Genomic DNA, 22121 nt, shown 5'->3' with positions numbered 1-22121 from the left:
GTGGCTTCTAATTGGAGTGTTTCTCCTACAGTTTTAACTGAGAGGGAATCTGTGCAGGATGGATCTTTCCCCACAGGAAAATAGAAGTCTGTAAGGTAAAGAAGCTGGTTTTAGCAATGGCCCTCTGGCACATTGTTTCGATTGTCCTCTGTGGGAGTGAATGCTCATTCTTCGATGGAGTACACCTTTTGGAAATGGCCAAAGGCATCAGTGGAGCCCAACAGGTACATACGGTGGGCAATGTGTGTATGTGCATGTGGGTATCTAACATACGGTGACTGTGAAGGGAGACTTAATTCTCTGAGTCCATTCTGGGGACACTCCAAATAGGTTCTGAAAAAGTGTAAGTGTGTGTGTTTTTAATTACTCTATCCAAGTGCCAATTGTGTTATTAGAAAGGTATTTTTAAATTTTTATTTATTTTTAGTTTTTTAGAAAGGTTTTTTTTTTTTTTAAAGATTTTATTTATTTATTTGACAGGCAGAGATTACAAGTAGGCAGAGAGGCAGGCAGAGAGAGAGAGGAGGAAGCAGACTCCCCACTGAGCAGAGAGCCTGACACGGGGCTCGATCCCAGGACCCTGGGATCATGACCTGAGCCAAAGGCAGAGGCTTTAACCCACTGAGCCACCCAGGTGCCCCAGAAAGGTATTTTTTTAAAAAGCTTTTTCATTTATTCATTTGACAGATCACAAGAGGCAGAGCAGCATTCCAAGACCCTGGGATCATGACCCAAGCTGAAGGTAGGCACTTACCCAACTGAGTCTCCCAGGCACCTTGTTTCTGAAAAAGTTTTGAGCCAAAGTAGCATTAATAAAGCACGTATAGAATGTCGGAACATCCTACTCTTGCTTGACTTAATGTTTTTTTTAAAAAACATTCATTGCTTTTAGAAGTACCACTGTAATTAGGTCGGAGTAGGCTGTATTCATGGAGCGCACATGTAAGGTTCAGTTGGAAGGGCTGTTCACCATCCCCTTGCATACCCGCTCGCACTCCCCCTGCAGTCCTTTCCTCCTGCCCAGTTTCGGTTTAGTTGGGAAATCTTGTTTTAGAGTTTCTGGAGGAGAACCTTCCCTTGTGATTTTCTTCCTCTTTTGTATTATTTGTAACATCCCACACAGCTGAGGAAATCTGTTGTAGGAACAAGTCACAAAAGCGTGGGAGCTGGAGGCAGAATGCCTGGGTTGAGCCCCTCCAGCCCACTGACTAGCTCTGAGACTCCGTGCATGATCTTTTCCCTCTCAGAGCCTCGATTTCCTCATCACCAGAGTCAGCGTTAACGATGATATGAAATGGCTATGAAGTGCTCAGCACAGGGCATGCGGGGCCCGTGGGAGGTCCTCAAGTGTTGGCTACCAACAGCAGACTTCCGCTGGGGCTGTGCGGACTAGTGGGGCCAGGGGCTGGGCCCCACCTTGGCTTGGGAGTGTGGTGTCAGCTGACAGCAGTTTTATTAGATTGTATTAGATTTACTAGACACCAGAGCTCTGTGTCCTGAGCACTTTATAGTGTATGTGCTGCCGAAGCGAGCACTCCTGAGCACTTTATAAAGATGGATTCGTTTGATCCTCACAGAAGCTCTTCGAGGGAAGTGCAGGGACAGAGGTAGAAAGCAAGGTTCAGCTGCGGTCTGTGGCCTTCTGTGGTCTCACAGCACTAAGCAACTGAACACCAGGGAAATATGGCACTTTTTTGTGCCATATTTGGCACAAAAAATATGGCACCCAGGCCACTGTGTCCTGCTGCCTGCCTTCATCCCTCACGTGCAAGCAGGTCACACCCTCTGTTTACACCATCAGCTGTGATAAGCCAGTGCTAAAGGATGGCAGCGGGTGTGTGGCTCTGAGACTGGAAGATAGAAAGTTCTACCTTGTAAAGTGTCTATCATGGGGGCGCCTGGTTGGCACAGTCGGTGGAGCTGAGTCATGATCCCAAGGCTCCTGGATTTGTCCTTGATCAGGTCTTGGGCTGCCTCCCTGCTCAACAAGGAGCCTGCTTCTCCCTCTCTACCACCCCGACTCCTGCATGCTGTCTTGCAAAAAAATCTAAAAAAAATCCTATTTACAGAGTGTGGAGCTGGGGTTGTAACAGGATCAGGTGGGCTGCATCTTCTTCCCAAAATAGTCTAGACTGAGACACCCAGCCAGTGGCTAACACTGCCCCCCCCAACCACATACCCAGCCCATATTACTGTGCAGTGAAGCCGAGCTTTTATCCTGTGGTTAGTGAGAAGAAGTCCCTTCAATCACCTGTTTGCACACTGAGAAGGTAATGTGGCTCAGGCTGCAGGTACTCCCTGAGCTTGAGACAGTGTGTAAATGAGTGCCGTCAAGTGCTCAATGGGAGAGAGCCCGAAGCTTTGTTTTTCCAGGGCTAAACGGAAGAGGGTTGGGGAGGGTTTTAAGTAAGAGGCGATACTTGAGGTGATGACAAAAGTAAGAGAAAGACCTGTGTGTGATTCCAGAAAAGCAAAAGAACGAAGAGCAGGGAAAAGACACAAGACACATCCCCTGTGTCTAGAAACACAATGTTCGCATTTATACATGGCCATTCTAACCTCAAAAATGAAGATTTTTTACGGCTGGGAGCCCGGGAGTGGTGTTTCCACGTACAGGAGCACGATGCTGTGAGAGGCTCTTCAGTCAGAGGCTTTAGTAATAGCTTGGCCGCTGCATGAGGTGACGGGAAGTGACCTGGCAGAGCTGGGGTCACCCCGTCCGCCAGCACCCGCCGCCCACTCGGAGTTTTGGTGAGTGAGCACGAGGACCAGGTCTCAGTAAGAGAGAGGGTTTTAGAAAAATACAAACTTTAATCTTTACACGTGACACAGCCATGTCAAAGCGCCTTACTTAAATTTTTCTTTTAAATCTAAGAGAGCAAGTCTTAACCTCCACTGACATCATATATATTATAAAAAATTATTCCTCTGTGTACTTTTCCTTTAGCCTGAGGCTCTCTCCTGATCTGCTCACAGACAGAAGCTGCTCAGCTTCCCTCTTGGAACAACTTGAAAGCTAAGCCCCCAGCCTTTACACCTGAGGCACAGCCTGGCAGCTGCTAAGCAGAACTTGATTCTCCCTTCCCTGTCAGGGAGGACCCTGTGACCTCCAGCCTCAACGCCCAAGTCCAGGCATCTGCAGGCAAGAGTGGAGATGCTAGCGAGGCCTTGGGACTCAATCTGGCCTGTGGCTTTCTCCAACCACCTGGCCCACGTTTTGGAATGTGGCTCTTTAAGGCACCAAGTGATTAAAAAGTGTTGGCTCTGTTTCTGATTTAAGGTCTTCCTTTTTACACGTTTTGTGTGTCAGTGATGGATGGAGGCCAGCCTACCCCTCCTGCCCTTAGAGTCGCAGACAGTGCCGTGACCCACCATAGGGTCCCACTGGTGAAAGGCAGGCAGTTGCAGGAAGTCCTCCTCTAGCCCTCAAGGGAGGAAATAGTTAATTCTCTGAGAAATAGATTTGCAGCCCTGAGAAGAGAAGAGTTGTTCCTCCTTGGGGAGATACACCATCATCTTGGCAATTTGGTCCAGGGCTGCTTCTGTGTACGGGAGTCCCTGGCTCAGGAAAGCGTCTCGTGCGCACAGCCTCACGTGGCGGTACTCCAGTGGCAGGAAGGGGATGAAGAAGTCAATCAGATTTTCCTTGACAAGACAGCTGTGGCCAAAGCCAGTGTCTGAAATGGAGACCAGAGTTACATGGTGCCCATCCTGGGGCTGACCCCAGCTGGAGTTTTAAAGTGTCCATCCCCAGCCCTAAAGCTCATGTCAGGAACTACAGAGCCACGTTTCCTTTGAGGGAAAATGTGCCCCGCTAACTCCAAATCATTGCGTGCAGGTTTATGGTTTTGTTTCACAGCAGAAAGCAGGAGGTAGCTAGAGGCGTGAACCACTGAGCTCAGACACTCTTGCTCAAGAGCCAATGCCTGGGTTTCCAGGGCTGGGGCAACTACCATCAAAGCCTTCTCAGAAAAAGGAGTTTAGCTTTCTTAGACCGTCTCTTGTGAGGTGTTGTGAGGTATATCCTCTGGGCCTTGTCCCACTCAGGAGCCCACATCCTAGCCCAGAGCCCCCTCCCCCCCCCCCCCCCCCCCGCCAAGCTGTCCCCAGAGGCTAGGAGCTACTTACCCGTGGACTCTGCAATCTCGGCCTGGAGCTGGGGCACCAGCTGGTCCAGCTTGATTTCTTCCCGGGTCCCTCTGGCCTGAAGCAGATTCAGGACAGCTGCATTGATGGTATTGCCTCCAAGGTTACTGAAAGAAACAAGAGCTTGTGAACACATTTTATTCTTTTTATATTTAGCTATACGGACCACTGAGGCTGTGCATTAGTGATTGGAAGAATGGAGGTCAAGGGGCTTCTCCTTGTCCAGGAGATCTTGTCACAACCCAGAGTCACACAGAAGACACTGTCTTCCTGCCTCACTCCTCACTCCCTTTTGACACACACACACGCCACTCGGGCAAGGCACACAGAGATGGGATGATGTGGGACTTTCCCTTGACCTCTGTAGGGAAGAGGAGGCTTAGGATTCCAGACTGAGTGGCAGGTGCTAAGGGAGGAGCACCTGAAGAGGGAGGATGAGGCTTCTGAGTACAAACAGACCCGTCAGTGATCTCCAGACCAGGCAGCGTGTGTCCCAGCCTGGATGACCAGAGGGCTTGTTGGCTTTGGGGCCGGGAGCAGCAGAGCCCCGAAGGCAGGTGGAGGCTACCGTCTGCCACACACACAGAAGTCAGCTTATAAACCAAAGAGAACCACTGAAGGGGTATGTACTTGGGAGTGCAGGGTGGTGGGTTACCTGATTTGCTTTACCTCCTAAGAAGGTCATTCTAGAGCCACAGAGGTTGGATTGAAGAGGCAGGGTATTGTTACAGAAAGCAGGGCGGGAACTTTCTGCAGCAGTCCATGTATAGAGATAGAAAGACTGAAGAATTAGTTTAGGAGGCCCAACTGCCAGGCCCTTGTGACTGATAGATGTGAGAAGTGAGGGAAAGGAAGTCATCAAAACACACAAGCATCTGTCGGGAGCTGCCTGCTGTCCCCCAGCTGCTGACAAGTGGTGTGAATGTAGAAGAAGGGAATGGGAGGGACCGGCTAGGAAGGCCTAGCCAGGTCCTCTCTGCACACGCTGCAAGCGGCCATGATTCCATCAATGGAGGCAAGAACTGTCCCCTGCCGAGGGGTTGCCCCACCCCACATTCCCCATGGGCAAGGGGAGGTGGACACGGGTTGCCTGGAGGGCAGGCAGCCAGAGAGAGGAGTTGGGGGGCACTTATCCAGTCCCCGGAACAGGGACTACCATGCTTGCTGCTTAGTAAACATTATTTAACGAATTGTGGCGTCTGCACATTTGTCTACACCATTTCCATCTCTCTCAATTTCTCTTCTTGTTTTGCCTCACAGCCCATGTCTTCTTTTTCTTTGTAATGGACGGCTTTTATCTCAGACAGACAACTGGGCCCTCTCTCTCTTCACCTGCCCTAGTCTTCAGCTCCTCAGGGCTGTCCCTCTGGCCCCAGGATCGCTCTGTTAAAGAGCTGGGGCCTTCCCGGAGCACGTCTGTTCTCCACATCATCCCAGGTCCGCAGCTGCTGAGGGGTCTGAAGGCCCCTCTGGAGCCCAGCCCTTCCCCTGGCTCTGGGCCAGGACAACAGGTCCTCCTCCCAGCCTTTAGTTCTAAAACTTCAAAGGAAGGGGACTTCAAAGGCCTCTCCAGAACTCTTAAACCCCAACCCTAATTGCTAAGTGTTTCTTAAAGAGATGTAAACACTCTGTTACTATCTCTCAGCCTCAGTGTTCTCATTTGTAAAATAAGAAAATTGGCCAATTTCAGATGACTTATGTCACCTTAGGTTCATTGGTCAACAAATACACACTTCTACAGGACCTTTGATTCCATGAACAATTTATATTCATATTCTTTTAATTGTTCAAAGTCCTTCCTCTTCTTTCCCTGACAACAGCCCGAAGAGACATCAATCACCCTTTCACTGTACTGATTCACTGAGGACAGAGCTCTGATCTCCAGAGTTCCACAACCCTGTTCCAGGAACATCTTCTAGAATGGCAGGGACAGGTGAAAGTCCTCTGTGTTAGTGGAGGCCCTCAAGCCTGGTGCCCAGGACTCCCCTGCTCTGACTAACGCCGGCACAGGGGAGACTGCGACGCCCCTCGCACCTCACTGCAAGCAAGCAACACGGTTAGGAGTTCTCTCGGGATTACACTGCTGGCCTTCACCAAATGTGACTTGTTCTCACCAACGGTTTGAATCAGCCCTGCTTTCCTTTCAAACACAAAAGAACTCAGCACATGGATGAGGCCACCGCAGGCATCAAATCCAGAGACTCAAATATGGTCTTCCCAACCCATCCCTAGGATACAGACAGTCCCCAATTTAGGAATGTTCTACTTGATAAGGGTGCAAAAGCAGTAAGCATTCAGAAGAAATCTCACTCTGAACTTCGATCTTCTGGGCTAGCGACACACACGGTACAAACCTGGTTTGTGATGCCCGGCGGCAGCCGTGCGCTCACAGGGGCTGGCCAGTGACATCTGCGCAACCACGCTGTTTCCGTCCATGTGGCTTTCAGCCAATTACATGAGACGACACTTGGTCAGAAGACAGGCTTTGTTTGTGTTGGAGGATTTTGCCCACCTGTAGGCTAATGTGTATGTTGAGAGCCCATTTACAGCAGGCTAGGCAGAGCATAATGTCTGGTAGCTTAGGTGTGTTAAATACATTTTCAACTTACAATGAGCTCACTGGGCCACAATCCCACTGCAAAATGAGGAAGGTGTGTACCTGAAAACCTTCAGGGTTTAAAAGTGCTGCTTTCTGGACACATGGGGGCAGGGGTGAGGCTGGTGTGGAGCAGCACAGTCAGCCTGGCCGGCCTGAGGACTCTGGGTCGGGTCCCAGGCCTGTCAAACTCCATGGACTCTCCTAGGCTGGGTCCAGGCCTGCCCTGAAGACACCAGAACTGGACACCATGTCCTCGTGGGCCCTGTCACAGGTGTGCGTCCTTCCCAGGGGGTTCCTCCTGGAGGGCTGGCACGGCCTCTCCATCCCTAGCAAGTGTGGGCCCCACAGGGCGGCTTTTCCCCCAGCAGCTCTCTCCCCAAGCCCAGCCACCACCCCAGCCTCATGGCTGTTCCCTGGTGACTGCCTGGCTTCGGACAGTGCACAGAGGCCGGTCACTGAGGGAAAGGGCAGGGCTAGAGGGGACTAGGGCACTGCCCGCAGGCCAATGACCAAAATAGTACAAAGGCAAATGTTTGCCCTGAGAGCCCAAGTTCACCTGGGTCGCATTAGGAAATGCTGGTCCTGGCAAGAGTGAGGGTTTTCCAAGCTGAGAACTGCCAGGAAGGGCAGCACCTTGGCATCACAGCTCAAGTCAGGGAAAGGTCAGATTCTCTCTCTGCTTTTCTTTTATAAATCACCTTTGGAGAGGGGGGGTTCTTGGGGGGCTCAGTCAGTTAAACGTCTGCCTTTGGCTCAGGTCACGGTCCCGGAGCTGGTGTTGGGCAACCTCCTCAGTAGGAAGTCTGCTTCTCCCTTTGTCCCTCAGCATGCTCGTGCTCTCGCTTAGTTTCTCTCAAATATTTAAAAAAATAAAAAATAAAAAAATCCCCTTGGGAGCACCGCCCCCCAGCATTGCACCCCTCCACAGTGCACAGTTGAGTCCCATAAGCCTTAATCATAGAACAGGAAGGGCTTGCCATCACCACACTGAAATCCCAACAGGCCAAGTTCCAGCTGGTTTCGTCTTGTGGGTCCACAATGACACAAGCTCTGCCTCTACACCTGGCACCTTGACACGTTCCAGCTGGATGGAAATCCAGATTCCCTATTTCTCTACCTTCACAAGGTGCATACAAAACTGAATGAAAGCCCCTAGCTGGCGTATGGGCCTGTGGAAGGTGAGAAGTAGGTTGAGGGGGAGGGAGCAATGGGTAACCCTTCCACTCTGAGTGCAAGAACTTGCTTGTGAAGCATTTCAGGCTGAGCCAACAGGAACCCAAACTTGACCTCTAACAGACGTTGGTCAGGATTATCCCAGTTGGAGCCGCCACAAAGATAGGATTGGACAAGCTGATTTCTCAAGTCATTCTTTACAAAACCACTTCCAGAGCATACAGGCAAACAAAACAGGTAACATATAATGGCTAAGGGATGAGTCCTGCATGATCAGGGTACATCTCAGCACAGGTGAAAGCAAGAGCTTTTCATTCAACACATCATACCCTAAGCTTAGAGCCAGTGACTTCCTCTCGTGATCAGAAAAGAAACTGACCTTCCAAGGCTGGAGAAAGAACAGGCCATTTTGGACTTAGTGGGATACCATCCTCCAACTGGGTCTACCTTGGGAATTTTCAAGGATAGTTTGTACTTAATTTTATTTTTATTTTAATTTAATTTTATTTTTTTAAAGGATTTTTTTTAAAGATTTTTATTTATTTTTTGACAGGCAGAGATCACAAGTAGGCAGAGAGGCAGGCAGAGAGAGAGGGGGAAGCAGGCTCTATGCCAAGCAGAGAGCCCGATGTGGGGCTCAAATCCCTGCACCCTGGGATCAAGACCTGAGCCAAAGGCAGAGGCGTTAACCCACTGAGCCACCCAGGTGCCCCTGTACTTAATTTTAAATAAATATGATGGTGGAGGAATAGGAGACCTAAATTTCTTCAGGTCCCAGGAATCCAGCTAGATAGTTGCAAGCCATTCTGAACACCTACAAACTCAACAGGAGATGGAAGAGAAGAAGAGCAGCAATTCTAGGAAGAGAAAAGCGAACACTTTCTGGAAGGTAGGACATATCGAGAAGTGAATCCGAGGTGATACATGGGAAGGTAGACCACGGTGGGGAGGGGCCAGCTCCCAGCAAGCAGCAGAGCAGCAGAGCACAGAATCGGAACTTTTAGAAGTTGGCTCCACTGAAGGATGTTGCTCCAGAGGCTAAGTGGGGAGTGGAGCCCTCTTAGGGACAGTGTGGTCTCAGGACCTGTGGGGTCATTAAAACACCAGGGGTGTCCAAGTGTGACAGAGCTCCCAGGTATAAGAGCAGAGAAGCTGGCTGCCAAGATGGAGCCTAGGAGTGAGGTCTCAGCTCAGGGTTACCATCAACCATGATCCGAGGCACAGTCAACAAGTAGCAGCAGATCTAGGGAGACTCACCTTCCTCCTCCAGGAGGAGCAGTGCAGCAAGAATCTGCTATGGATAGGTCAACCAGGAAATTAAAGAAGAATTAAAAAAAATTCATGGAAACAAATGAAAATGAAAACACAGCTGTTCAAAATCTTTGGGATGCAGCAAAAGCAGTCTTAAGAGGAAAGTATATAGCAATACAAGCTTTTCTCAAGAAACAAATATACAAGCTAACTCTACACCTAAGGAAGCTGTAGAAAGAACAGCAAATAAAGCCTCAACCCAACCAAAGAAGAGAGATAATAAAGATCAGAGCAGAAGTCAATGAAATGGAAACGAAAAGAATAGTAGAACAGATCAATAAAACTAGGAGCTGGTTCTTTGAAAGAATTAATAAGATTGATAACTCCCTGGCCAGACTTATCAAAAAGAAAAGAGAAAGGACCCAAATTAATAAAATCATGAATGAAAGAGGAGATATCACAACCAACACAAAGAAATACAAATAATTATAAGAACATATTATAAGCAACTATACACCAGCAAATTTGACAACCAGGAAGAAATGGATGCATTCCTAAAGATGTATAAACTATCAAAACTGAACCAGGAAGAAATAGAAAACCTGAACAGACCCATAATGAGCAAGGAAATTGAAGCAGTAATCAAAAATCTCCCAACAAAAGCCTTGGGCCAGAAGGCTTCCGAGGGGAATTCTACCAAACATTTAAAAAAGAATTCATACCTATTCTCCTGAAACTGTTACAAAAAATAGAAATGGAAGGAAAACTTCCAAACTCATTTTATTAGGCCAGCATGACTTTGATCCCAAAGCCAGACAAAGACCTCATCAAAAAGGGGAATTACAGATCAATAACCCTGATGAACATGGATGCAAAAATTCTCACCAAATACTAGCCGAGAGGATCCAACAGTACATTAAAAGGATTACTCACCATGACCAAATGGGATTTATTCCTGAACTGCAAGGTTGGTTTGACATCCACAATCAATCAGTGTGATACAATACATTAATAAAAGAAAGAACAAGAACCATATGATACTCTCAATAGATGCTGAAAAAGCATTTGACAAAGTACAGCATCCTTTCTTGTTCAAAACTCTTCACAGTGTAGGGACAGAGGGTACATATCTCAGTATTATAAAAGCCATCTATGAAAAAGCCACAGTGAATATCATTCTCGGGGAAAAACTGAGAGCTTTCCCCCTGTGGTCAGGAACACGGCAGGGCTGTCCACTGGTACCACTGCTATTCCACATAGTACTAGAAGTCCTAGCCTCAGCAATCAGACAACAAAAAGAAAAGGCATCTGAATTGGCAATGAAGTCTAACTCTCACTCTTCACAGATGATATGACACTTTATGTGGAAAACCCAAAAGATTCCACTCTAAAACTGCTAGAACTCCTACAGGAATTAAGTGTCAGGATATAAAACCAATGCACAGAAATCAGTTGCATTTCTATACACCAACAAGACAGTAGAGAAATGAAACAGCCGATCCCATTTACAGTTGCATCCAAAGCCATAAGCTACCTAGGAATAAATTTAACCAAAAAGGCAAAGAATCTGTACTCAGAAAACTTAAATACTCATGAAAGAAATTGAGGAAGACACAAAGAAATGGAAAAACATTCCATGCTCATGGATTAGAATAAGAAATACTGTGCAAAAGTCTATGCTACCTGAAGTAATCTACACATTTAATGCAATCCCTATCAAAATACCACCAATTTTTTTTCAAAGAAATGGAATAACTTATCCTAAAATTAATATGGAACCAGAAAAGATCCCGGATAGCCAGAGGAATGTTGAAAAAGCAAACCAAAGTTGGTCGCATCACAATTCCAGACTTCAATTACAAAGCTGTCATCATCAAGACAGTATGATACTGGCAAAAAACAGACACACAGATCAATGGAACAGAACAGAGAGCTCAGAAATGGACCCTCAACTCTATGGTCAACTAATCTTCGATAAAGCAGGAAAGAATGTCCAATGGAAAAAAGAGAGTCTCTTCAACAAATTGTGTTGTGAAGAATGGACGGACACATGCAGAAAAATGAAACTGGATCATTTCCTTACATCACACACAAAAACAGACTCAAAATGGATCAAAGACCTCAATTTGAGACAGGAATCCATCAAAATCAAAATCCTTGAGGAGAACACAGGCAGCAACTTCTTTGACCTCAGCTGCACCAACTTCTTCCTCGAAATAGCGCTAAGGCAAGGGAAGCAAGGGCAAAAATGAACTACTGGGACTTCATCAAGATCAAAAGTTTTTGTTCAGCAAAGGAAACAGTCAACTAAACCAAAAGACAACCAACAGAATGGGAGAAGATATTTGCAAATGACATGTCAGATAAAAGGCTAGTATCCAAAATCTATAAAGAACTTATCAAACTCAACACCCAAAGAACAAATAATACAATCAAGAAATGGGTAGGGGCCCCCGGGTGGCTCACTGGGTTAAGCCTCTGCCTTCAGCTCAGGTCATGGTCTCAGGGCCGTGGGACGGAGCCCACATTGGGCTTTCTGCTCAGTGGGAAGCCTGCTTCCTTCCCTCTCTCTGCCTGCCTCTCTTGTCTACTTATGATCTCTGTGTGTCAAATAAATAAAATCTTAAAAAAAAAAAGAAATGGGTAAAAGATATGAACAGACATTTCTGCAAAGAAGACATCCAAATGGCTAACAGACCCACAGAAAAGTGCGCCACATCACTCAGCATCAGGGAAATACAAATCAAAACCACAATGAGATACCACTTCACACCAGTCAGAATGGCTAAAATGAACAAGTCAGGGAATGAGAGATGCTGGTGAGGATGTGGAGAAAGGGGAACCATCCTACACTGTTGGTGGGAATGCAAGTGGGGCAGCCACTCTGGAAAACAGTATGGGGGTTCCTCAAAAAGTTGAAAATAGAGCTACAACCCAGCAATTGCAGTATTGGGCATTTACCCTAGAGATACAAATGTAATGATCCAAAGGGGAACCTGCACCCCAGTGTTTTTGGCAGCAATGTCCACAATTGCCAAACTATGGAAAGAGCCCAGATGTCCATTGACAGATGAATGGATAAAGAAGATGTGGTATGTACACACACACACGCACACAGAGGAATACTGTGCAGCCATCAAAAAACTGAAATCTTGCCATTTGCAATGACATGGATGGAACTTGAGGGTATTATGCTAAGCGAAATAAGTCAGTCAGAAAAGGACAATTATATGATCTCACTGATATGAGGAATTTGAGAAACAAGACAGAGGATCATAGGGGAAGGGAGGGAAAAATGAAACCAGACAGGGAGACAAACCATGAGAGACTCTTAATCTCAGGAAACAAACTGAGGGCTGCTGGGAGGTGGAGGGAAGAGGGATAGGTGGCTTGATGGCCACTGGGGAGGGTATATTCTATAGTGAGGAAAAAAATTTTTTTTCAACAAATGTGTTGGTTTGAAAACTTAATGGTCTTTTAAGAAGGGACTCACAGTTATATTCCAAACTATATTACAAAACCACAATAATCAACACAGTACGGTACTGGCGTAAAAAGACACATACATCTTTTGTGTCTTGGAACAAAATAGCCCAGAAATAAACCCATGCACATATGATCAATTAGTTTATGGCATAGGAGCCAAGACTAGACAATGGGGAAAGGACAGTCTCTTCAATAAATGGTGTTGGGAAAACTGAACAGCCACATTCCAAATAATCAAACTGGACCACTACCTCACACCGTACACAAAAATTAACTACAAATGGATTAGTCTTAAATGTGAGACCTGAAACCGTAAAAGTCTTAGAAGAAAACAGGCAGTAAGCTGTCTGGCATCAGTCTTGGCAATGATTGCTTGGATGTGACACCAAAAGCAAAAATAAGCAAGTGGGACTACATCCTAAAAAGTTCTGTATAGCAAAGGAAACCAACAAAATGAAGAGGCAACCTACTGAATGGGAGAAAATATTTGCAAATCATGTATCTGATAAGGGTTAATATCCAAAAAATATAAAGAGCTCATACAACTCAGTAACAAAAAATAATCTGATTAGAAATGGATAGAGGATCCGATTAGATGTTTTTCCAAAGGAGGCATACAGATGGCCAACAGTAGATGAAAAAGCACTGAACAGAGGCGCCTGGGTGGCTCAGTGGGTTAAGCCGCTGCCTTTGGCTCAGGTCATGATCTCAGGGTCCTGGGATCAAGTCCCACATTGGGCTCTCTGCTCAGTGGGGAGCCTGCTTCCCTTCCTCTCTCTCTGCCTGCCTCTCTGCCTACTTGTGATCTCTCTCTGTCAAATAAATAAATAAAATCTTAAAAAAAAAAAAAAAGCACTGAACAGCAGTGTCATCAGGAAAATGCAAATCAAAACCACAATAAGATACCACCTCACATGAGTGAGAACGGCTACAACCAAAAGACTGGAAATACCAAATGTTACTGAGGATGTGGAAGAAAGGGAACCCTTGTGCCCTGGGTGGGAACGTAACTTGGTGCAGCCACTGTGGGAAATACTATGGAGGTTCCTCAGAAAGCAAAAGGTAAAATCACCCTATCTATGATCTAGCAGTTCCACTTCTGGGGATTTATCCAAAGATAATGAAAATACTCAAGAAGATAATATACATGTCTCCATGTTCTTTACAGCACTGTTTACATTAGCCAAAATACAGGAACAACCTCAGTGCCCACTGATGGATGACGAAAATGTGCTACACACACACACACACACACACACTCACACACAGTATTATTTATAAAATTCCATAAAACTTGAAGAAATCTTGCCATTTGCAACAACAACCCTGACAGCAGCATGTGAGATGAAGTAAGTCAGAGAAAGACAAATTCTGTACAATCCCACTCATACGTGGACTCTTGGCGACAAGAACAGCAGCGAACCAAGCTCCCAGATACCGAGAACAGACGGCTGGTTGCCAAAGGCAGTGGCGGTGAGGAACGAGTAAGGCTGGGGGCTCAGAGCACAGCGTGGCTACTGTGGGTCACACCGCATGGAAGACCTGAAAGCTGCCGAGGGAGCAGATCACAGCACTCATCACAGGACAAAAGCTGTGTACTTATGTATGATGACGGTGTTAACCAGACTTACTACAATCATTGGCAATACACGTATATACAACTAGTGAATTATGTTGCACACCTGACACTATGCTGTCAATTATAGGTCAATAAAAAAGACCCCAAATCCCCAAAATGCCCTTCTAGGAGGGGAGGCCTGGCGTATGAGCTGTCTCTCCCTGAGGAGGCTAGGTATTCTAGGGAGTCCGAGGAGAGCCTCACAACCCTAAGATAGCCATGGGGGACAGGGGTGGGGAGGAGAGACGAGGGACAGCTGCTCTTCCTCATCACCCGTGCCAGTGGTGGTGGGGGAGGGGTGGGAGGCAGAGTCTTCCCAGGTGCCTCAGTGGTGGAATCAGGGCAGGACCCGGGAGACTATGGCCCCCCACCATTGCTACCACCCAAGCAGCGAGGCTTCTGTTTCCTCTGCTGGAGTGTGTGTTGGTTTCCCTTGTGGAGAAGGGTCTGCGGCCCAGGGGAGCACGGAAGCCTCCCCTCCCCCCATCAGCTGCCTCCCAAGCTTGGCCCAAGAGGCACCTGGGCCAAGTCCTCCCTCCCCTCCTCCAGCCCTCCTGACTACTGTTCCTCAGACCTTACCTGAGAAAAAGAAAGATGGTTTTCGGGGACTCGACCCTGTGGTTCTTGGGGGTCTGCTGTGCCAGGTGTGGCCCAAGGGCCTCTAGCAGTCCCGGATGTAGCTTTTCAGCCTCATCAAAGATGAACAGGGTCTGGTGGCAGTGCTCCTGTGTTTCCTTGATCTCACTTGTTAGCTTCTCCTGCACGGAATACAGAGAGCTGACAGGAGCTGGGGAGCAGGGGGAGGCCCAAACTCATCCTCCAGCCCTAAGGCCATGCTTTGGCATCTGCAATGCATCAAGGGCTCCCACCAGCTGCCAATCCACACTTCTGGGGGTGGGGCTAGCGCCCACACCTCTGATGAATTTCCCAGGAGATTCTCATGCACCCTGAGCTCTGTGGAGGAAGAGGGCTGGCCAGGCCTTGGAAACAGGCCCCAGCCTGCAACCTGCCTCATGTGTTCCACGGTGAGGTCCCATCCCAGAAGGAATCAGTCAGCCTCACTTGGGGTAGGAGTCAGGCTCTAATATTGGGGAGACAGGCACAGCAGGTTCACGTGCCCAGAGGTGGCCAAGTCCCCCTTCTTGAACTCCTGGGAGCAGGTGCTCACTAGTACCCAGGCTAGACTGAGACCTCAGGGGAGAAACCTGGGTGGGACCTGTCTGGGACTCAGCCAACTGGCCCTTGGGGTACCCCACCCCTAGCCAGAGAGTCGAAAGCCCTCTGCAGTCTTCACCAGGAGAATAGGGCCAGTGTCCACAACAGGTGGGTCTGTCAGCAGAGGCCCCCTCCATCCACCTCTGGCCTTCCCAGATTCTGACCTCAGACCCATCTCCCTAATGTGTGTGTGTGTGTGTATGTAAGCGGAGAGTCACAGCAGTTCTGCCACAAAGCCGGTTTGTTCTTTCTGCGAAGCCCTGGTAGACCAGCCACCAGTCACCAGACCTTAGGACACTTCACCTCTGCCCTCCAACACTGCACTGAAACGGCAGCTGACTCAACCATCTCTATCCTCGGAAACTTACGTAATCTTCCCAGGTTAACACACTGCAAAGAGCAGAACTGAAAGCCAAAGACAGAGGTCATGCAGCAATGACATGACATTTTGTTCATCATCTGGCTTATCTGAAATACTACATGTCTAAATGGAAGAAACCCACAAGAGCAGAGTGGCAAGGACAATTTTTGTCCCACTACTTGTTGGTGATTTGGGAAGATATGGAAAATCTTATATGATATGCCTCCTTAAAAAGGGGGGTGGGCAGGATATGGGCACCTGGGTGGCTCAGTCTGTGAAGCATATGACTCTCCATTTCAGCTCAGGTCATGATCTCAGGGTTGTGAGATTGAGCCCTGTGATGGGCTCCATGCTGGGCGTGGAGCCGACTTCAGATTCTCCCTCTCCCTCCCTGTACCCCATCCTCCCAAAAAAGCAGGATCTGCAACTTTCTGTCCAATGTTAATCACAATGACATAAAACTCGAAGGAAGCACAACAAAATGTGAACTGTGCTTGTGTCTGTGTGTGGAGATTCTGATCAAGTTTTTGCTTTTCTCTGTTCCACATTTCCTGCAAAATTCCCACTACTTCAAGAACAGACAACCAACATTGGATCCTCTGTTTAAGCTCGGGGTGCAGGTGATAAGGAGACAGAGCTCAAGATGCACGGTGTTTGAGTATCAGTCTTTCCTCCACATGCTCAGGGCCTGATATTTGTGGAATGGTGTCACCAGGGCCACCAACCCCCATAGCCAGGCTTCTCTGAGGCCACCTCCTTGCAGGGAAGGGCTGATTTCAGGCCTTCTATCCCATCCCAGAAGCTGCTGCTCAGGTTGTCAGAGCCTCGTTCCCGTCCCACCGGCCCAGGCCCCCAGTCCTGCCCGGCCTCACCTCGTACAGGTCCATGTACTTCGGGTGAGGAAAGTGTAGGGTGGCGATGAATGTCTTGACGCAGTTGCTCCTCAGCCCATCCCGGTACAGGTTCTCTGCCAGCAGCCGCGCCACAAAGTTCTTGCCTGTGCCGGACCAGCCGTGGAACGACAGGGCCAGGGCCTTGCCTGGCTGGGGCACCTCTAAGTAGCCCTTCACCGTGGTCAGGACCAGCTCCCGAGCCAGATGCTGGCCGTGCAGTCGCACACTTAGGTCCGATTCCAGGCCTGGGAGGGGGAAAGAGGCAGCCATGGAGGTCGCACAGATGTGGTCTCCCCTAGGCTCAATGACAGCAGGGAGACTGAGCCCCTCTGAACATCTCTGAGGGGGTGCTGTGGGGATTATCTGGCCTCAGAATAAGAAACCACTGGACAGACCTTGCAGCCCAAAGGGATTCAAGGGCCATTTTTGAAGAGTTTGAGAAAAAAAAATTGAATTTAGAGAGGGAAGGGAATCACCCTGAAGGTCCTGAAGACACCCCAGAACAGTTGACAGAGGGCGGCTGGGTGGCTCAGTCAGTTAAGCATCTGCCTTCAGCTCTAGTCATGATCTCAGGGTCCTGGGACCAAGCCCCCTAGGGGTTCCTTGCTCAAAGGGAAGTCTGCTTCTCCCTCTGCCCCTCTCCCCACTTGTGCGTGCACCTGCATGAGCACAAGAGGTCTTTCTAATACATAAATTAAAAATCTTAAAAAAAAAAAAAAAAAAGGAATGGTTGGCAGAGTCCTGTCTGGAGGAGGAAGTCCATCCCCATGCCCAAGAAATTGCTCCCACCCAGAGATTTTGAGAACCCTTAAGTGCTTTATGGAGACAACCTCACGTGAATAAATTCAGTTCAGCAAACACTTATTAAAGGTGGCTAGTGTGTTCAAAGTCCTCTGTGAGGCCTGCCTTCCTTCCAGCCACGAGATCACAGGGTATGGAGAGGGGTTCTGGGAGTCCCAGCAGAGACAGGGAGGCTATACTGTCAGCTGTGGGCAGGACAATGAAGGGTGCCTTCACCCTAGCCATTCCCCCTGGACTGCCTCTCCTCCCCAAAGATCCCCAGCCCCTCAGGGCCATGCAAGGTGCTACCTGTGAAGTTGTTGGAGATCCTGCAGTCCCCGCTGTTGCAGCAGGCCTGGAAGCTGCAGTACCACGAGGTCAGGATGTCCAGGTACTGCTGGCCCAACAGGGGAAGGCTCCAGCCTGGAAAAGAAGGAGCTGTGAGACAAGGACAGAGCCCAGGGCCACGGGGAAGGTAGACATGGTCTCCCTGCAACCAAGCAGAGAGGTTCTTCTTGTCCTTGGTCCTCCTTCCAGAGCTGCTCCGCACTGTTCTTCCATGGGCCTGGCTTGTGCCTGGCCAGGGAATGAGCTGGAGGGGGCACCCCCAGCTTGGAGGAAGTCGATGTCCTTGTTATGAACACAGCTCTGGCAAAGGTTTGATTTGTTCAACACAGAATGCCTTTGCCAGAAATGTAAGAAAGCCAGAGCTGCCCACAAGGAGTTCGTGCCAGTCTAGCAGGGAGACCAACAGCAGCTGGTGATGCTCATTCTGCCTACTTGCTGTGAATTCCAAAGCGATGTGATTACAGCCAACCCCAAGGATCTCTCAATTCTTTTGTCAAATGTCAATTTGAACATACCCAGCACTAGCAAAACCACAACGAAACAAAACCCAATCACTGGGACTTCGAAATCTTTTGATTTCAATGAAAAATGTTCACAGTACCATTGTAGGACTATCATTAGAATAGCATTAGGGACCTGGAATTTTCGACCCAGACTGCAAGGAGCCTCAGAGAGCATCTGGTCCATAACAGTAATGTGACAGATAACCCCGGCGCAGAATTTGTCACTGACTAGCGGGAACCAGAACGCAGGTGCGGGGCTCTCAGCAGCAGAAGAGAGAAGGTACTGGGGTCGTGTGCAGCCCGGGACTCTGCTGAAATCCCAGAAGACTGCGGGGAAGAGCAGCTCGATGGTGGACTGGGAGACTCAAGGAAGTGTGAGCTGTCTGGAGGGGTCAAGGACTGGCGCCGAGGGCAGGGCAGCCACCCAACCAGTCCCCTCGGCAGCCCCGGGGCCCGTCCGGGTGCATCCGGGGGAAGGAGATGACCTTGTTATGGATACAGGCCGGGGATGCGGCCCGGTCTCCAGAGGCGCCCCTGCCCGCAGCCCGGGCCGAGGCCAGGCGGGGCGGAAGAGCGGGTAGCCAGGGAGCCTACCTGATGGCCGCGGCCCGACGGCCGGGACATTGGCGCCCGGTTTCCCGGGCCGGCGCACGTCCCCCCGCCGCCCTCAAATCCCCAGTCCCCGAGACGCGGCCGAAGGACCCCGGGCGGCCGTTCTTACCCAGGAGCCCCGCGCCAGCCTTCTCGGCGCGCTCACAGTCCTCGGGCCACACGCGGCAGCGCAGGAGCGCCCAGTACCGTCGGGAGAGCGCCGCGGCCGCCCTCAGCCGCTCGCGCAGGCCGCGGAGGGGCTCCTGGGCCCCGTCCGGCTGGCTCGCATCGTCGCCTGGTTCCGGCGCGCCCGGGAGCGGCAGGAGCAGCAGCAGCAGCAGCGGCGGCGGCAGCAGCGGCAGGCGGAGGCGCAGGCAAGGCATGGCTCTTCCGCCGCCGCTCTCGGTGGTGCCGGGGCGGCGGGCGGGTGCGGCCGGGGGAATGGGCGCCGCCGCGGGAACCCAGGTCCAGGCCCGCGACCCGAGCGCACCGCAGGGCCGCCCGCAGGCACCGCCCACCGCCGGGGCTTGCTTCCGGCTGGGCGTTTCTCTGGGGAGCCTGAGGAGGGGCGGCCACCCGGAGAGTCCCCTCGGCAGCCCCGGGACCGGTGGAGGCCGGCCCGGTAAAGGCCTCCGTCTAGGCCTTGCCCCGGCGGCGGATGAGCCCCGGGCCAGCTCGCAGCGTGTCGCCGGGAGCCGGAGCCGGGGCGGCGGGGTGGAGAGAGGCCCTGGGGAGGCGGGGAGCTCCTTTGCCCCGGGAAGTGAAACCGCTGCAGGCAGCAGCAGGTCTCCACAGCTGGGAGTCCGCCCGCGGAGAGCGGAGGCCTGAGGGCGCCAGGCTGGAGATGCTCGGCTTCTGGAAACCCCCGTCAGGGGGACTCCACTGAGGGAAGTTCGGCGACACTGTGTCCGCTCTCTTGGCTACGCTGGCAATTTTCAAGTGCTTGTTACCTCGAGCCGCTCCTCAGATGGCACTGGCAGGACTTGAGGGCGCCTTTCCTCCGGGACCTGGTCTCCACAGCATGAGCCTGCCACCTGCTTGTCGGATTTCAGAAGACCTTAATGCATTTTTCAGAATCACCCGAGTGACGGAAGCCACTTGCCTCGCGGGGCTCTCTTGTCCTTGGAACAAGGTGCTGTCTAGAGGTCGTGGGACTCGACGCATGAACGGCACAGGCTCGGTGGCTTTGAGGTTGGGTTCTGCAGGCAGGAAGGTGAACCCCGACGCCAGGCCTCACGGTGTCCAGTCTTTCAGATCACTCAGCAAACCGTGTGCGCTTTCCTCAACAGCTCCCCACATCTGCCCTCTCAGAACAGCTGCAGAAATCCCCCGAGCACCCTTTAAGACACCACCACAGTTACACTGCGGCACACTGTAGGTCTCCGCCACTCAGAGTGATGGCAACACTGAGCCCAAACCTCCCACAGGGCAGCTTCCCCAGCCCTGCTCCATGTGCAGACAAGCCCGAGAAACCTGGCACGGACCCTTGACAAGGAACACACCTTTATGCTTATCCTGAAATTGAAGACATGAACTCAATCAGTGAATGAGCCTGAATGCCAACCCAGTAGGGCCTCTACCATTTCCTATGTGTGATCCTGGGTATTATTTGCCCTAGGCCTGATGCCCCATCTAGAAAATGGCATAATAAAACAGTCACTTGACTGGGGGCCATAAGCTCGTTCAGTTTACAAGTGAATTTATGGTGATAAAATTACTCATAGTAACACTGGTTTCTTTTAAAAACCCAAGTTTTGGGACTGTGAAAATAACACTCTTACTGTTAACTTTCATGTAGGACTAACTGCTAATTTCTGAAGTGTTCTGATTTGAATTTAGCATTTAGTGGCAAATAAAGTAGGCAGCTGGAAAGTTCTTAATTTCAAGAGGACATTTTTTCCCTAAGAGTAAAAGTAAACGTGGTTTTTTTTTCTTCACCTTTGTTAGTTCCACACAGAAACAATGGATCCAAACACCAGTTTTTAGACAAACCTCAGATTTCAATAAAACATTTCATTCTCAGGGCTTGGAGGCAGTTGGTTCCAAGTCTAGGAACGAGATCTCATGGATGATGGAGACATCTATAGGCTGTTGTGAAAACTACAGGCCGCCATGATTCCTTAGCAGGCAAACCCCTCTCCAGGCTACTGAAGTGTGGTCAGGAGCTTGTTAGAAAGGCAGAATCTCAGGCCTCAAAACCACTCAATCAAAATCTGCATTTTAACAAAGGCTAAGAGAAAAATGGGCACACAAACCTATACTGAGGTCATCAACATGGTACCAAGCTTTGCCACGAACCTCTTCTCAACCCCGGCTGGAGGCAGACCGAACTTTCTCTGCCCTGAAAACAATCTCTGAGTAAAAATCAAGCCTTTATCTCCAATTACACTTGACATGTAAAAAGCAAATTCTGAAAACATAAAATCAATGTTTCACAGCTCATCTATACACTGGTGGCACTTTGTTTAATATTTATACTAAGGAGCAACTAAAACAACACATTGGACTCAGAGGGTCCTTTCAAGAGACAGGGCACGCCTGATGGAAACCTTTCCATGGTTTCCCACACCCCTGAAGGAATGAAACAGGGCACAGGCCCAGGAGGCTGTGTACTTCAGAAATCGGGCTTCTCTATACAGGGCAGGCCTAGCTCACTCTCCCTGTCTTCCACGTGTGTTCTGCCTACCTCTCACCCTCCTGACCCCCTGGGATTCGTTCCTGCTCTGATTTCTACTGTAATTCATTGACATCATTCCTGACACACTTGGTGCTTCACAGTTTTCTTCTGTTGGGACCATCTGTTCTCGAGGGGACTCCCAAAGCCCAAATGTCTACTGAAGACCAAACATGAACTCTCCCTACTCCAGCTGCCTTTTCCGAGCTTTAATACCAGTCCTTCTGATATGCTTGAAAAGCAAACAAAGCCTGAACTGTATCTTAAAAAGATCACTGAAGTACACAAGGCTGCAGCCTCCCACCAGTATTCAAGTTCACAGGACAAAAGGTGGCACAAACAAAAATGCGACAAACCAAGTAAAAACTCAAGAAAGTCTGCTTCATTGTCTAGTTGGGGTTTATGATGCTGGATTTCTATTTCAAAAGTTAAAAAACTGGCTGTCTGAAGAATAATAATCAGGTCCTTGGTCTCCTCCACATC

General features: G+C 49.5%; 1 protein-coding gene across 1 annotated transcript; it reads right to left on the bottom strand.

Moving 5' to 3' along the window:
• Nucleotides 1-2791: 2791 nt before the first annotated feature.
• On the bottom strand, nt 2792-20472 carry TOR3A (torsin family 3 member A). Its single transcript, XM_045069557.1, has 6 exons — nt 19095-20472; nt 17832-17945; nt 16722-16987; nt 14853-15031; nt 4129-4253; nt 2792-3677 (listed from the first exon to the last, which is right to left on the bottom strand). Exons 1-6 carry the CDS (start codon nt 19345-19347, stop codon nt 3427-3429), a joined length of 1188 nt encoding a protein of 395 aa, XP_044925492.1. The 5' UTR covers nt 19348-20472; the 3' UTR covers nt 2792-3426.
• Between the last annotated feature and the right edge of the window lie 1649 nt (nt 20473-22121).

Source organism: Mustela putorius, unplaced genomic scaffold (genome assembly GCF_011764305.1).
Source record: "Mustela putorius furo isolate JIRA1106 unplaced genomic scaffold, ASM1176430v1.1 tig00003942_pilon_pilon_pilon, whole genome shotgun sequence".
NCBI lineage: Eukaryota > Metazoa > Chordata > Mammalia > Carnivora > Mustelidae > Mustela > Mustela putorius.
Note: the sequence above shows the minus strand (reverse complement) of the source record. Positions and strands in the feature narration are given on the sequence as shown.

Excerpts from the sequence above, each read along its gene's own strand:
- TOR3A (XM_045069557.1), bottom strand. The coding sequence starts at position 19,347 with ATGCCTTGCCTGCGCCTCCGCCTGCCGCTGCTGCCGCCGCCGCTGCTG. Across the intron at positions 15,032-16,721 it reads AGTACATGGACCTGTACGAG|GAGAAGCTAACAAGTGAGAT; the intron begins GTGAGGCCGGGC and ends TATTCCGTGCAG. Across the intron at positions 4,254-14,852 it reads ACCATCTTTCTTTTTCTCAG|TAACCTTGGAGGCAATACCA; the intron begins GTAAGGTCTGAG and ends TGTTTCTTTCAG.